This window comes from Schistocerca piceifrons, chromosome 4 (genome assembly GCF_021461385.2).
Source record: "Schistocerca piceifrons isolate TAMUIC-IGC-003096 chromosome 4, iqSchPice1.1, whole genome shotgun sequence".
Taxonomy (NCBI): domain Eukaryota; kingdom Metazoa; phylum Arthropoda; class Insecta; order Orthoptera; family Acrididae; genus Schistocerca; species Schistocerca piceifrons.
The window spans coordinates 429,333,357-429,351,502 of record NC_060141.1 but is presented as its reverse complement, the minus strand read 5'-3'; the positions used below and the strand labels follow the sequence as shown (position 1 = coordinate 429,351,502).

At 39.8% G+C, this 18,146-nt stretch overlaps 1 protein-coding gene across 1 annotated transcript in view; it reads left to right on the top strand.

The window, feature by feature from the left end:
* The window catches only part of LOC124795896, a 164,038-nt gene that overhangs the window by 137,777 nt on the left and 8,115 nt on the right, over positions 1–18,146 (top strand). Inside the window, exons 4-5 of the mRNA XM_047259976.1 lie at positions 6,557–6,637; positions 7,140–7,300. Coding sequence (XP_047115932.1) covers positions 6,557–6,637; positions 7,140–7,300 — 242 coding nt within the window. The remainder of the gene's footprint in view (positions 1–6,556; positions 6,638–7,139; positions 7,301–18,146) is intronic.

Genomic DNA, 18,146 nt, shown 5'->3' with positions numbered 1-18,146 from the left:
CATTCTGTTTCTACACTTGTCAAGAAATAGTTCCCATACATAGCGAACAGCTGCAAGTTTGTCATCTGCAGATCGAGCTTCAAGGGTACGCCTGTGATCAAATCTAATCATTCTACTTATATCCTCAAATCTATTTACTGACATGGCGGCCTTATATGTAGGATTTGCCTTTTCATCCAAGAATAATTCTCTAATAGGGACATCCCAACTCTTCTCAACACCAGAAAGCAGTAAAAGACCAAGAAAACCCTCCATTTCAGCAAGCGAAACATTTTTCCACGTTTCACCATGTAAAGCAGCCACTCTTCTGCCTTCAATATTTGTGCAGTTGATGATTTCCTCTAGTATTTCCTTGGAGATGAAATAGCCCCAGGCATCCTTAGGTTTACAGGTTTTCAAACCAAGGGCTGGACCAGGTGCCTTCTTTACGATGTTATGGACAGGCGTACGAAAAGTTGTAGGAGGATCTAATTTCCAAATCGTTCCATTCCGACTAATGTATCTGTGATCTTCTATACCTGTTTGTGGTGGTTCTTCATTTTCAGACTCTGATGAAGTAATATTATCGGAAGAACTGTCATCTGCCTCAATATTCACATCTGCAGGTTCATTAGCTGATTCTTCACTACTTGCATCTTCAAAAATATTTCCTTCCTCGCAAGAATCATCATCTTCAAACCACTGAGCCACAACACTTTCAAAATTTGCTGCATTTGCACGTACTGACACTCTTGCTTTGCATGTAGAAGCCATAGCAAAAGGCGTGTCTCTCGAACGGCAGCTTGTGTAGCACTAAACGAGTCATATTCGTAACAATATGGGCCTTGCAGCAACAAACTAACTACGCTAACAATGAAGCAGACAAGAGCAGCACACGACAACAATACTATGCAATAATAAAACATTTGATAGCAAAAAGATCAATAATACACCGACATTGCCAATATGTGAAAGAAGTGTGTATTATTTTTTAGTTATACTATTACTACTACAGCTACTGCTGCTGTCGGCACTCCTGTTGCTGGAAATACCACTACAGTTATTGTTGAATTAATAACTGCTCCCAAACAAATGTTGAAGACAATATAGGCTAAAGAACATTTATAAATGTGTGAGGGCTTCTGAAGCCCTGCTTATGCATTCGCGGTGTATGGGTAAACATATTGAATTATACAAAAAACTTAAAAAGGTATCTCGTTCAGACTTGATGAGACGAATGTCACAATGTTAGTGAAAGAGTACTGGAAAGCAGCTTGAAATCAAACAAAAAATTACAGAATTTTTTTAAAAATGAAGACATACAATGGCCTCGGAGGCCCTGTATATGCATCCTAGGGTTAAGCAGCTGCTGAAGCGCCATTTCGGAAACGCTAGAATTATCAGCTGCCATTGCCCTACAGCCTGGCTGTCCCGATCGCCTGATCTTAATCCGTGTGACTTCTGGCTGTGGGGTTATCTGAAACATGTTGTGTTCAGTGTTCCGGATGCAAACTTAGCTGCAGTGAAGGCAACACATTCTGAATATGACCCCGGAAACACTTCGATCAGTTGTGCAACATGCTGTTTCTCGATTTGCACTTGTTGCAGAAAACGGTGGACAGCATATTGAACATGATTTGCACCAGTCACACGGAAATTAATAATCCGATATGATTTTATTGATGCTTTTTATGCGGTTTTTGGCATCAGGATAATTAAAAACCGATGTGAGTGATGCTTTAAAGCGGTTTTTGGCCTCAGGACAATCAAAAACCGATTTTTCCCATCCAATGTGGTATGACATTGCCTTGGTGGTTGGGCTTATGTAACTAACAGTATCACACCTGTACACCCATCCACACTGAGCAGTACAGTTTTTTTAATGTCAAACATACACCTTAGGCATTGTTTTACGATTCATTTGTCATTTCTGGTCGACCACTATTAAAGTATCATGCTTACAGTGTCTCTATTGCTATATTTTGCAACTACTTATTTTTCCTCTGTCATGCATTTTCCACCTTCTCCCATAATATTCCGTTGCAATTTGACGCCATTCTGACCGGTGGTGTTATTTCTACAGCAGTCTGAAAGTTTAACTTTAATTATAATCACCCTGTATACTCACTAGCCGCCACTGGGTGGAGTCCTATAAACATGTTGCTTTTAAGTATCCCAAAAACAAAAGTCTAGTGGATTAAGTTCCAGGGAACTTTAAGGATACAACACTGGATTTCCCTGGAAACACTTCATTGAAACAGTTATGCACATTCATTCCAAACTGTGACGGTGCACTTTAACGCTAAAACTATAGCTGCTCCTGCACATCAAATGCAACGTTTTCTAAAGTATTCAATAAACTATTACAAAGAAATGTAAAATACAGGGTTCCATGTAACCTGTCCTGCAATATGTCAGGGCCCAAAAGCACTCGTCCCACGATTCCCACCCGCAGGTTATACCAAAGTGTACCTGAAAGACAAATTTTTGGGTGACATGTTAACTGTGTTTTATGGAGGTTGAAATGTTCATGACTTTCAACTTGGTACAAAACCATTCAGAAAACTGTACTCGTCGAATGCAGTCTTCTCGTGCTGGTGTTGATTTAACGTGTAATGATAGGGATGCAGTTCTTCACCGTGCAACAGTTCAACATCCGTTCTTTGGAATGACAGGAACTGGCTTGCAATATCACGAATACTTCACCAAGGTGACCAGTGAATGGTTTCAAGAAAAGCGTCTCCTGTTTGTGGAGGACATTTAGTCCTTAAATGGTCTCTGTCCATTACTTTACAACAAAGATTACCGGTTGCTCCAATAACAAAAAACAGTCATAATGATGGCGCCTATGAAGGTAATGTGCAGCTTACGCATGAACAACAGCAGCAGGTTGATTATTGAATACACCCAGTGCCAAACTGCACTCAAAAGTACTATTTTGTTCACTGAAAGTCCAAGTTTAGGTTGGTAATAAAAATATTTGTCAAAAAATAAAACTGCACTTCCCATTAGCCTCCCTAACATATTTGACACATAAGCTTGTCAACAAAAAATACTTAATACAAAAAATCCCTGCATTTAGGAGTAAAATGTAAATGTCCTGTGACTAGGGCCTCCAGTCGGGTAGACAGTCTGCCAGATGCAAGTCTTTCGGTCTGACACCACTTCGGTGACTTGCGCTTCGATGGGGATGAAATGACAATGATTAGGACAACAAACACCCAGTCCCTGAGTGGAGAAAATCTCTGTATAATCTATCTGAAATCGTCCAGTATCTCCAGGCCTCTTCCACACACACAATCTTTGTTCATGATTCTTAAACCAAGTGTTAGTTGTGACTACGTTATGCTCTGTACAAAAGTCTACCTCTTTCATTCCTTAGCCCCAGACCATATTCACCTACTACTTTTCCTTCTCTTCCTACTGTCAAATTCCAGTCCCCCATACTATTAAATTTTCGTCTCCCTGAACTATCTAAATAATTTCTTTTATCGCATCATTCATTTCTTCAATCTCTTCAACTAGTTGGCATAAAATATAGACTACTGTGGTAGGTGTGGACTTCGTGTCTATCTTGGCTACAATAATGGGTACACTATGCTGTTCATAGTAGCTTATCTGTGCTGTTATTATTTATTCATTATTAAACCTACTCCTGCATTATGCCTATTTGATTTTGTATTTATAACCCTGTAATCACCTGACCAGAAGTCTTGTTCCTCCTGCCATCGAGCTTCACTAATTCCCACTATATCTAACTGCAACCTATCCATTTCCCTTTTTAAATTTTCTAATGTAGCTGTCCAATTAAGGGATCTGACACTCCACACTCCAATCCATTTAAAAAATTCTGGAACATTGTCCTCAGAATTTTTCTATGCTCATCTTTCAGTTATTATTCATGCCCTCCTCCACAATTGACACAATGCACTCATTTCTGCTACTGGAAGCAGTCTTGGTATGCCTCTTGCTGGATCATGCGAAGCACCGTCTGTGAATTTTCTTTTATCTCGTCTATCATTGCAAATCTTGGTCTTTCCAATAGGGTTCTCAACTTTTGAAATAAAGAAAGTCCACAGAGACCATGTCTGAAGGGTACAGAGGATGAGGCAGCACAGTGATTTCGTTTTTTGTGTCAGTCGCGCACCAACAGGGATGAATGTGTGGATGCGTTATCGTAATGCAAGAACCATGAACTGTCTTGCTTCATTTCAGGCTGTTTCTTTCTCACTGGCAGCACACCACATTCCGATAGTACCATCAATTAACAGTTTGTCCCTGTGGCATGAATTCATTATGACTTTCCTGACCTGTGCATTGCCAGTAGACATCTAACGGTGTCCTGAACGAGAGTCATCGTTTAACTTCCGTCTGGCCGTATTTTAAATCATGTGAACCATTTGTAACATCAAGTATAGCTTAAGCATTCATCACCATAGGCTTACTCTGAGAAGGTTTTTTTGAGTTTCACGCACAATTTAATGCAGATGCATTACTCCTCTAACTCTGCTATCTCGAATACACAAACCGTGCAACACAGTGTTCTACTCAGTACAGCACTGAACAATACCTAACAGATGTATAACATTGAAACTTCTCGCAGTTACATATTAAAAACAGGCACGTTTAGGGATGCCAACCCCATTTTGCTACAACCCACCATTGGCACGAAATTATGAATTTTACGGGATTTTTGAACAGACGCCGTACTTGCCCTGAAGATAACAGCTGGGTGAAAAATTATCTTCTTAGTAGTTCAGACCCTCTCTTCTAGTCATTATTCTATTAAATCTTCAAGGAAGACTTTAGGGACATTTGCATAATTTTCTCTGGAATCTGGCACTAAACATTAATAAGACATTTTAAATAACGCCTAACATAACGGGGAGGGGGGGGACTTCTTACTCAAAAACTTGTGTTCCTTTCACATCAACCCTTTCAGACCCTCTGACTACAACTGTGTACATTGACTTTTACTGTGTCTGCACTGCAACAGAAGAATTTTTTTCCCAATGGGAACCTGAGGTACATATTTGTGAATGTTCAATCTTTTTCATGCGCAAGTGCCGCCAACTGTTGGGCAACACTATGAAAATATCAGCAAGTCAATGAAGCAGTGTGCAGCAGCTCGTGAGCACAAGAATACATGGGGTGTGGTTGGTTCACTATATTCCACCATATAATTGAATACTGTTATTTTTATTTTGCATGGTGATTACTGAATGATCAGTTTATTATTTATTGGAAGAGATAGTAACACTAGTTATTAGTTATTTTAGTCCATAAAATGAAGCCAAATGCACAAAGTATGTTTTCAAAATGGGTACATATTTTTTGCATACATCTTGCATACCAGCTGGTAAACAGTGACTGTGACAACTCAGTACACAGAACTTGACAGTGAAGAAGATGAGGAAAAAAGAAAACATGACAAACTGTACAGAAAAACAGACACTAAAAACATAATACAGCAGGAAAACCACACCATATGATAAGACACCATAAAAAAAATAATAAAATTAAATTAAATTAAAAAAAAACACTGATGATGCTGCAACTGCAGTGAAAAATATTTAGGACAAATAACAAAATTGCGTTTTTGCTAAGCGCAGATCCCATCCAAAAACATACGTATTACATACATAATATGAACTTGTAATATGAGTGAGGTCAATAACATGTACAAATAGAAAATAACAAGTAATACAACAATTTCTATGTGATCATTTAGCAATTGTTATTCATTTGAACATACTGGTTTGACCTTATGTGTTAGCATTAATTTTTGTTTCAGTGTACTATATACTTTTCACTCTCTCATGACAATTTTTTGGTAGTGTAATGGTCTTTCTCAAAGTTCTGTTATAAACTAAATTCTGATTATCATATCACTCAACAGTGAGGCTGGGAACAAAGGCAACTTTTTGCTTCCTCTTCCTCCACCTCAGCCACAAGCTCAACAGGGTGCTAAATTCATGATTACGTACTAAGTACCTTTGTTTTCATTTTGACCATCTCTTTTAAATGCCATGGAGAAAAGAGTAAATCATCATTTCAATTGATATTCAGTTTTAATTCCAAGGAGCGCAACTATTTGTAGATTATCTTAACTGGTATTAACATCTACCTTTTAGAAAATATCTGAATATGTCAGCAATCATCCTACCCAATAACTTTGGTATAGTAGATGTTGAGGAAATGAGCATCTCTTGATGCCTATAAAATGACTTGTCTCAAACACTAAAGAGATTTTATACTATCGTTGTGCATAATTGCATTTGAAGAAGAAAAGGGTCACATTAATTTTAAAATTTTTTCCCCATCCACCCATTTCTGAGCCTTCGCTGCAACCCTATTTCGGGTAGAGAAAAATTTCACAGTTTGAAAATAATTAAATGGGATAAATGAAAAGTGTGGTCTTAATAAATATTGGAAGTTTGTATTTCACTCTCTCTATTCCATGCACTGAAAAGTTAGCTTAAATTGCTTTATGCTTATCACTGATCAAGCTTAAATGCAGTTTTCTTCATGTATGATTTTCTGGCTATGCTAAATTATACTTTGTTTTGTATTACAGCTATTTCTTTCTGGTCTTTGTGGACTTACCCTTGCAGGATGTCCAGGGGATTTTCCAGGTTCATGTATAAAGTTCTTCAGGGTGAGTCAATAAATATAACAATTTTGAGATGACAGAAAATAAAAACAATAAAAAACCAAGGTAAAATATGTGATTCAGTAACTATTTTGCACATTACTATAACTAAACAATGAAGACTAAAGCTGATTCTCTGAAATCAGAAACCTTCTTCCAAATTTATAAAGAAAGTGAACTGTAAGTTTTCACAACGCCATGTTTATGTAATAAACAGTGAACTGGAAAATATGTCTAGTAAATCGGCTACATAATCCAAGCTTGTGAACTAGTTTGTCTAGGCTTCTGTTTGTTTACTCTTCCTACAATTACCAAATACTGTTACTTTTTCAAAGACAGATGATCCCCCGTTTAAGTAGAGAGGATATATTCATATGTGTGATACTTAAATTTCCACTATATTCATAGAAATATGTTGTTCTGAATGTTATTGCTGTTAATGAAAAGTAATCAATAATACAGAAGTAAACACCTTTTTTCAGCAGATATTTAATTGTTATGTTCTCAGGTAGTGAGCATTATCCTGGCAATACAAGCAGCTTTATCCTGTTTAGTGGCAGCTATCCTATCCATGATGCATCTCATACTTCTCCACTGGGCACAATGTGAGCCAGAAAGTGCACTTTCAACAAGCTGTGAATGTCACACTGAGATGGCAAACATTCTAAGGTAAGGAAAGTGGATTATTCTTAAGTCAGCTAACCCATCCAAATAGCTGCACATGTAAGCACCGCTTTCATTATTTGGGGGCAGGGACATGGGGGGATCCCATTCAAATCCACATGGCGAATTAATATCAAAGGTTGTATTGACCCACCCAGATGTGATTTTCGGATGGTTTCCCATATCCAACCAGATGAAAACAGGGCTAGTACTTGTTTCCTGCCTCATTTACATGATTTACAAACTTCTGAAAATGCTCTGACACATTCATATGGATAACACTACATGAAAACAGGTGGGGGCACACAATTTCCATCCTTGAGGGGAGGGGGAGGGGGGAGGAGAAAGGGTGACAAGGAAGGGCATCTGACCACTTTATACTACTAACAATACCAAATCCAGATAAACAAGCCACCCAGTGAGGATATGGGATAAAGGTCAACGAAAAAACAAGATTCTTATGTCAGCTAGGTTTGGAATATTAAGCAATTATATGATTATACAATGTTTATATTTTTACTGACACTGTATTGTGCAACACATTTTATTAGTTATATGAAGTGTAAATAGAAGTACACATACACTGTGTAATACTCTTTAGTGTTGCTGTTGTTGTTGTCTTCAGTCCTGAGACTGTTTTGATGCAGCTCTCCATGCTACTCTATCCTGTGCAAGCTGCTTCATCTCCCAGTCTACATCATCCTGAATCTGCTTAGTGTATTCATCTCTTGGTCTCCCTCTACGATTTTTACCCTCCACACTGCCCTCCAATACTAAATTGGTGATCCCTTGATGCCTCAGAACATGTCCTACCAACCGATCCCTTCTTCTAGTCAAGTTGTGCCACAAACTTCTCTTCTCCCCAATCCTATTCAATACCTCCCCATTAGTTATATGATCTACCCATCTAATCTTCAGCATTCTTCTGTAGCACCACATTTCGAAAGCTTCTATTCGCTTCTTGTCCAAACTAGTTATCGTCCATGTTTCACTTCCATATGTGGCTACACTCCATACAAATACTTTCAGAAACGACTTCCTGACACTTAAATCTATACTCCATGTTAACAAATTTCTCTTCTTCAGAAATGCTTTCCTTGTCATTGCCAGTCTACATTTTATATCCTCTCTACTTCGACCATCATCAGTTATTTTGCTCCCCAAATAGCAAAACTCCTTTACTACTTTAAGAGTCTCATTTCCTAATCTGATTCCCTCAACATCACCTGACTTAATTTGACTACATTCCATTATCCTCGTTTTGCTTTTGTTGATGTTCATCTTATATTCTCCTTTCAAGACACCATCCATTCCGTTCAACTGCTCTTCCAAGTCCTTTGCTGTCTGTGACAGAATTACAATGTCATCAGCGAACCTGAAAGTTTTTATTTCTTCTCCATGGATTTTAATACCTACTCCGAACTTTTCTTTTGTTTCCTTCACTGCTTGCTCAATATACAGATTGAATAACATCGGGGAGATACTATAACCCTGTGTCACTCCCTTCCCAACCACTGCTTCCCTTTCATGTCCCTCGACTCTTATAACTGCCATCTGGTTTCTGTACAAATTGTAAATAGCCTTTCACTCCCTGTATTTTACCCTTGCCACCTTCAGAATTTGAAAGAGAGTATTCCAGACAACATTGTCAAAAGCTTTCTCCAAGTCTACAAATGCTAGAAACGTAGGTTTGCCTTTCCTTAATCTAGCTTCTAAGATAAGTCGTAGGGTCAGTATTGCCTCACGTGTTCCAACATTTCTACGGAACCCAAACTGACCCCGAGGTCAGCTTCTACCAGTTTTTCCATTCATCTGTAAAGAATTCGCGTTAGTATTTTGCAGCCGTGGCTTATTAAACTCATAGTTCAGTAATTTTCACATCTGTCAACACCTGCTTTCTTTGGGATTGGAATTATTATATTCTTCTTGAAGTCTGAAGGTATTTTGCCTGTCTCATACATTTTGCTCACCAGATGGTAGAGTTTTGTCAGGATTGGCTCTCCCAAGGCCGTCAGTAGTTCTAATGGAATGTTGTCTACTCCTGGGGCCTTGTTTCGCCTTAGGTCTTTCAGTGCTCTGTCAAACTCTTCAAGCAGTATCATATCTCCCATTTCATCTTCATCTACATCCTCTTCCATTTCCATAATGTCCTCAAGTAAATCGCCCTTGTATAGACCCTCTATATATTCCTTCCAACTTTCTGCTTTCCCTTCTTTGCTTAGAACTGGGTTACCATCTGAGCTCTTGATATTCATACAAGTGGTTCTCTTTTCTCCAAAGGTCTCTTTAATTTTCCTGTAGGCAGTATCTATCTTACCCCTAGTGAGATAAGACTCTACATGCTTACATTTGTCCTCTAGCCATGCCTGCTTAGCCATTTTGCACTTCCCGTCAATCTCATTTTTGAGACGTTTGTATTCCTATTTGCCTGCTTCATTTACTGCATTTTTATATTTTCTACTTTCATCAGTTAAATTCAATATTTCTTCTGTTACCCAAGGATTTCAACTGGCCCTTGTCTTTTTACCTACTTGATCCTCTGCTGCCTTCACTACTTCCTCTCTCAAAGCTACCCATCCTTCTTCTACTGTATTTCTTTCCCCCATTCCTGTCAATTGTTCCCTTATGCTCTCCCTGAAACTCTGTACAATCTCTGGTTCTTTCAGTTTATGCAGGTCCCATCTCCTTAAATTCCCACCTTTTTGCAGTTTCTTCAGTTTTAATCTACAGTTCATAACCAATAGGTTGTGGTCAGAGTCCACATCTGCCCCTGGAAATGTCTTACAATTTAAAACCTGGTTCCTAAATCTCTGTCTTACCATTATATAATCTATCTGAAACCTGTCAGTATCTCCAGGCTTCTTCCATGTATATAACCTTCTTTTATGATTCTTGAAACAAGTGTTAGCTATGATTAAGTTGTGCTCTGTGCAAAATTCTACCAGGCGTCTTCCTCTTTCATTGTTTAGCCCAAATCCATATTCACCTACTACATTTCCTTCTCTCCCTTTTCCTACTACCGAATTCCAGTCACCCATGACTTAAATTTTCGTCTCCCTTCACTATCTGAATAATTTCTTTTATTTCATCATACATTTCTTCAATTTCTTCGTCATCTGCAGAGCTAGTTGGCACATAAACTTGTACTACTGTAGTAGGCGTGGGCTTCGTGTCTATCTTGGCCACAATAAGGCGTTCACTATGCTGTTTGTAGTAGCTTACCCGCACTCCTATTTTTTTATTCATTATTAAACTGACTCCTGCATTACCCCTATTTGATTTTGTATTTATAACCCTGTATTCGTCTGACCAAAAGTCTTGTTCCTCCTGCCAGCGAACTTCACTAATTCCTACTATATCTAACTTTAACCTATCCATTTCCCTTTTTAAATTTTTCCAACCTACCTACTCGATTAAGGGATCTGACATTCCACGCTCCGATCCGTAGAACACCAGTTTTCTTTCTCCTGATAACGACGTCCTCCTGAGTAGTCCCGGCCCGGAGATCCGAATGGGGGACTATTTTACCTCCGGACTATTTTACCTCTGGAATATTTTACCCAAGAGGACGTCATCATCCTTTAACCATACAGTAAAACTGCATGCCCTCGGATACTCTTCAGTATCCTCAGTAATTGTGACAGACCAAGACAAATACATGAACTGGCATACACATCTAGTGTATACATTCAACCACGCCAGACCGGACTACAAAAAAACTTAATAAGGCAGGTGCAACGTGGCTTCCATAGCTGTACCACTCTCACAGCAGTACACACGTACAAAATATTTGTGTGTTTGGTTTCTGAGCAGGTCAATGCACCTCTGGCTGGCATACCAAACTCATAAACTGAAAGAATATACACAATACATTGGTGATTGCCCCTATGACCTCCTCTCAAAATCTTTATGGGTTTTGTACGTGACATCACGCCTGATCCAAGTTCAGCATTATAGATTACTTTGTGCACAAAAAAATTAGTGGGCAAAACATCCTCGAGCTCTCAAAGTCAAAAATGCATTCTTTTTTTCTCGATTGTCTAAGTAGCAACACTGAAGCAATTTTATGTACTGTATTTTGTGGAATTAAGCGAACCAAATTAAGAACGGTCATCAGTTTCAATAATTTCCATGGTTTATTGTTGCTTCTGGCTCCACTTATGTTTCATGCACAATAAAGCTTACACATGAGTGCAAACATTGTGCAACTCTTTGGCATACATTGAAATTAAAAAACTAAAAAAAAGTCTTTTCTCATGACACACTTGACAAGCAACTCTCTTTTTAGTTTTTCCATGCTGACAATCATTGCACACATGGTTATGCTAACACTAGCTTAAAACTCTGCTTCATACTGAGGACTCTGCAGAAACCCTTGCTCTGTTACCTCAGAACTGTCAGAAGCAAGCATTGAGCTAAGCACAAGATTATGAATGAGTCTCAGTTAACAAATGTTTGAATGTCTGTTGATTATGAGAGTATCTCTTGCCTTCCAGAACAGATGAGAATAATGAATAATTATTGAGCAATCATGTTTGATAATCACAACCCAATTGATAACTGACTGGAATATCCTGAAGTTCATGTCAATTTTGTACCAAGATGAAAGAAAATGAAACATAAGGCAATGAAATTGATTCTGCACATACTTTCCAATAAACAGAATGTACTCCATGTGTGTCAATAATTGCAAGAACATTCAAAACTGATTTTGATCATGTCAAAAACATTCCAGGTGATGATACACAGATCAAGCAACAACTGAACCAATGTAAAACCGCTTAATCTACATTTGTTTTTGCAACATGAAGAGAATCACCTATGATCAGTTTGTTATGTAAAATACCACAGTTAACCACCATTACTGCCTTCTACTGTTGAAGTAATTGCATGAGGCACTGCAGGAAAGGGGGGGGGGGGGCGGGCAACGTTACATTGAGGCAATCAGACAGTTGGCTCTTCCACAACAACAATTATTCCAATCACAGAGTGTTGAATTCCTGACGGTTTTTAATTAAAAACTGAATAACAATACTTTTACACCCACCTGCTCACTAGCTCTGGTTGCTTGTAACTGTTCCCTGTTCCTTAGAAAGAAAGGACACCTAGATGGGAAACATTTTTAAAATAAAAAAGAACGGAAACAAAACTTTCATAGGGACTACACAGTATAACTTCAGATGAGTTTAAAACTCCTTCCGTTAATAAGCCAAACACTGGGGGAAAAAGCAGTAGGTGTGATGGAACTATTTGAAGGGGATGCATTTTTTAAATGGTCTGTCAGATACAAAATATGTAACTGAATAATCCTCATAACATTGCGAGGTCATGAAAGCTTTGCAACATACTAACAGAAAGGAATATAAACATTAAAAGAATTCAGTATAGAAGTTTAACATGGTCAGCAATAATCAGCGGTTTACTACTGCCCAGTTTTCATTCTTCTAATGATACAAGAATAGTGTCATGTTTGAGCTGTGCAGTCTGAGGAAGTAATGTGGAAATATTCCCCACTGAGATGCCACCGTCACCATTAGCATCAACAGATACAGTTTCCAAACATCAAAATAAAGAAAGTTAAATTAAATATGTTGAAAATGACTCTGAACATATAGGACAGTCACTGCTAAATTTCTACAGTGTGAGACGTAACAGTGTAGTACATGGAGGTTTGTCACTACCTTAGTAAATGTACTTATACTGAGTGAATGGAGCAGTGATAAGACACAGGACTCAAACATGGGAGGGCAGAGGTTCAAATCCTTACAAAGTCATCAGGATTTAACTGTTCATTTATTTCCCTAAATTCCTTAAGTTGAAAGCCGGGATGGTTCCACTGAAAGAGCACAGTCAATTTCTTTTCCCACCCTTACACAATTTTCATCTTTAATGACATCATGGTCGATGGCACATTAAACCTCAACCTACCACTACCTATCTACCTTGCATAGTTTCTCCAGTTCCTCAGTACATAAGAATTTTTGGAACACATGGGAGAATAATACTGATTTTTTCCTAATTTCTTACTAATTTTCAATTGTTTTTCTTGTTAGTTTAGGGTTTTATGTAGTTGCTGGCTCACTCCTTGTAGATGAAGCTGAGTCAGAACACTTCTTGAGATCTGTCACCCAATGTAACATTTGCCTTTTTTATCTTTTCTTTTTATTCCGGTCTCCATAGTTGATTCTCTTGAAGTAGAGGTCATGCTAATCAGTGGCTCCAAAACCTGTGTGTATTAGAGGAAAGGCCTGACTTCATGCAGCTCTTACTGGAACAAAAGAAGAAAACTTCTACCCATACCACAAAAAAGCACGTCCACTACTTCCCTTTTACAAACATACATTTTCTTGAACAGGTGTACAGTTCATTAGAATGACTCGAGAATTTGAATAGAACACAACATTACATATGATATATGCCTCAAAGGTTCAACATGACAAGATTACAATATATTTCATTTGTCACAAGGCCATCTTGTCTTTAGTTTTCATTCTTTGAGAGTGTGGTTGCTCTTTGACGGTCAAACCACTGACAAGTCACAATGCCCAAATGTAAAAAGTCCTGCCCACAGCAGGTGAAGCCATTAACTGTCATCACGTCTTTTCTCAAATTCCACACCTCCCATTTAATGTCTGCAGACGCGAACACAAACATCCCTCCTTAATATTATTCCATCAGAATCATCTTTCCTTATACTACACAAGAAGTGTGAAATGTTGTTTGCCTAAATGGCATGTAACACTTTAATTTATTGAAATTTAAAAGCAATGTGGTGTGATTTACATTTGCAAGAATGGAAGAAAATTCATTAGATTAAAGGTAAGACCATCTCACATTGGGTATGAGCTTCCATATTTGCAAAAGAATTCATGTCCTAGTAATCGTAATGCTGACAAGGGAACCTACCCATCGCACCCCCCTCAGATTTAGTTATAATTTGGCACAGTGGATAGGCCTTGTAAAACTGAACACAGATCAATCGAGAAAACAGGAAGAAGTTGCGTGGAACTACGAAAAAATAAGCAAAATATACAAACTGAGTAGTCCATGGGCAACATAGGCAATATCAAGGAGTAAGTGAACGTAAGTGTGCCGTGGTCTTGTGGTTAGCGCGAGCAGCTGCTGAGCGACAGGTCCTTGGTTCAAGCCTTCCCTCAAGCGAAAAGTTTAATTACTATTTTTGCAAAGTTATGATCTGTCCATTCGTTCATTGACGTCTCTGTTCACTGTAATAAGTTTAGTGTCTGCGTGTTGCGACCGCACCGCAAAACCGTGTGATTAGTAGACGAAAGGACGTGCCTCTCCCATGGGAACCTAAAACATTTGATCGGAACGTCATAGGTCAACCGATTCCTCCACAGGAAAACACGTCTGATATATTCTATACGACACTGGTGACGGCATGAGCGTCACATGACAGGAATATGTTGTCGACCCACCTAACTTGCACACTTAGCGAATGGGTAAAAAGATCCTTCTGCTTTGCCCGATTTAGGTTTTCTTGTGGATGTGATAATCACTTCCAAAAAAGTGATGAAAACATAAGAGTGTGTCACATAAACTGCAACAAATGAATGAAACAGTTTCACAGTCGAAAAAGTTTTCACTGTGCTCTGTCAAAACATATGTTTTTAACGTTTTCAAATTTTTCCATGTGTAGACCGTCAAATCGTGCATATGTCCAAGCAAATCTGAACATGTCCTGGAATTTTGGAGAGTGATGTTGATTATGTGTGAGTGCCTGAACTCTGATAATTGTCTGAAAATAAAAAATTAAAATTTTCACTCGAGGGAAGACTTGAACCAAGGACCTCTCGTTCCACAGCTGCTCACACTAACCACGGGACCACGGCGCTACTGAGCTTCCAACTTCCTTGATGTTGCCTATGTTGCCCATGGACTACTCAGTTTGTATATTTTGCTTATTTTTTCATAGTTCCACACAACTTCTTCCTGTTTTCTCGATTGATCTGTGTTCAGTTTGTCAAGGCCTATCCAGTGTGCCAACTTATAACTACATCTGAAGGGGGTGCAATGGGGAGGTTCCCTTGTGAGAAGAAAAAAAAGATATGATGAAACTGAACAGCTATATACACACATCAAAAGAAGTTTTGCATCACCCCAGTTCCAAGAACTCCTGAAGATAGATGTTGACTGTGGACATTGTATCACAGACACTGTCTCTGACTGTTCAGAGATGTCACTAAACCTGCCCAGAGATGTAAACAACCATGCATGAGCAGCGTCTATTAAACCGAGGGGGTCCGACAGCCAATTAGTTACAGTCATTCTACCAGGAAGGAGGTACATTGCTCGTATTGTCTGTAGTTCAACCACGCCTAGACGGTCAGCACCGCGGTTCGATCGTGTCTCCATTGTTACTTAGTGCCAGGAAGCGCTCTCAACAAGGGAAGTGTCCAGGCATCTCTGAGTGAACCAAAGCGATGTTGTTCAGACATGGAGGAGATACTGAGAGACAAGAACTGTCAATGACATGCCTCGCTCAGGCCGTCAAAGGGCTGTGCACGATAGGCTGCATGATGGGCAACTTCACTGCCGACATCCATGGCAAGGTCCATCTTCACAACCACAACACCATGCAGCCCAGTAAAGATGGCCCCAACAACATGCTGAATGGACCGCTCAGGATTGGCATCACATTCTCTTCACCAATGAGTGTCACATATTCCTTCAACCAGACAATCTTCGGAGACATGTTTGGAGGCAACTCAGTCAGGATGAATACCTTAGACACACTGTCCAGTGAGTGCAGCAAGGTGGAGGTTCCCTGCTGCTTTGGGGGTGGCATTATGTGGGGCTGACGTATGCCGCTGGTGGTCGTGGAAGGTGCCGTAATGGCTGTACGATATGTGAATGCCATCCTCTGACCAATAGAGCAACCATATCGGCAGCATATTTGCAAGGCATTCACCTTCATGGGCAACAATTCGCACCCCCATCGTGCACATCTCGTGAATGACTTCCTTCAGAGTAACGACACTGCTCGACTAGAGTGGCCAGCATTTTCTCCGGACATGAAGCCTATCGCACATGCCAGGGATAGATTGAAAAGGGCCATTTATGGATGATGTGACCCTCCAATCACTCTGAGGAATCTACGCCGAATTGCCGTTGAGGAGTGGGACGATCTGGACCAACAGTGCCTCGTGGAACTTGTGGATAGTATGCCACGATGAATACAGGCATGCATCAAGCAAGGCGACGTGCTACTGAGTATAGCAATCTGGACCACGACCACCTCCGAAGGTCACGCTGTATGGTGGAACAACATACAATGGGCAGTTTTCATGAGTAATAAAAAGGGCAGAAATGATGTTTATGTTTCTGGTACTGCACGCCGTGGAATTTGAATCCCCACCAGATGTCGTGGACGTCGAAGACCCCTAGAGGTCTCTGCACCATCGCGCCGGAAGTTGTGGCGGCGTGCGCCTCCTGGCCCGCATTTAGTGTGAGAGCACCACAATGGAATGCGTAGTTCCAGCAGCCAATAGCGGCGCCCCCAATAGAGTATTTAAGCGCCTGCCTCTTGGTCAGCCAGCGAGTCTAATCTTGCGTTTGTCTCTGGACACATCACCTCGCCTTAGACAGCTTATTTACTTTATTGTTCTGTGTACGAGTGGACGTGGTTGTTAGGTTTTCTTGTGACTCCATTGTTTCGGCTTCTTGTTATTCGAACTGTCCTTCGCTGGTCGTGTCCATCCTCTCCCGTTGTGTTGTTGTTCGCGGGCTGCTCTGCAGGCCCCGCAACACTTTCCGTCACTTCAACCCCGCGACTGTTCCGGTTGCCATTACAACTATGTTCATCTCTATTCCAATTTTCTGTACAGGTTCTGGAACTCTTGGAACCGACGTGACGCAAAACTTTTTTTGATTTATGTATTAAAAATTGAATGAAGAGCTTCCACCGAACCATCTCTGGACAGGAACATACAAAGTAAAAGGAGATTTCAATCGCAGATGTGTGACACACACAGTGATACACAATGTGTTTCACAACTTTGGGGTCAAAATCACATAGACAGTAGACGATCCTAACTGAATATTTTCAGTTAAGGAACCAATTAATATTTCGGCCTGTACAAGATCTTGCAGAGCGATGCTTGCAATTGGAAAGTGATTTTATTTCCGTCTGTATGTATGTTAGTGGCGCCAAGTACATAGTTTTCCGTGATATGTACAAGGTGGAATTTTCTCATGAGTTACATGAAGCCATCTGCACTGGAAATCCCAACAGAAACTTAAGGAGACTTGATCTGTAGAGTGTTATCTGCATCTGGTATCCAACACAGACGATAGGTATTTGACAGAGGATGACAAAATTTAAGCACTATTGTGACACTTGCCACATTTCTTGTAGACTTAATCAAACAATGGAAACTCCATGTAGGGATATAAACAATGTAGGGATAGATAAATTGTTACTTACCATAAAGATAACACTTTGAGTTGCAGACAGACACAATTAGAACACTTCCACAATAGCCCTGAGTCCAGATCATGAAGATATCACCAATGAACCTCGACTCAGGGTCAAGATACCCTATCTTCATTCCTTTAAACGTCAACATCTTCTCTCCCATCCACTTCACCAGGTCCTCCTCAAACCAACATACCACCTTCCTAGACATTGGCTATCTCCTCTCTCATGACTCCATCCTCACCTCTGTCCGCATTGAACCCACCAACCACCAACACTACCTGCATTTTGACAGCAGTCATCCCTTTCACACCAAAAAATCCCTCCTATACATCCTGAGGCAGCATATCTGCCGTGACAAGAGTTCCCGTACCCAGTATGCCGAGCGTCTCACCAAGGCCTTCACAGACAGGC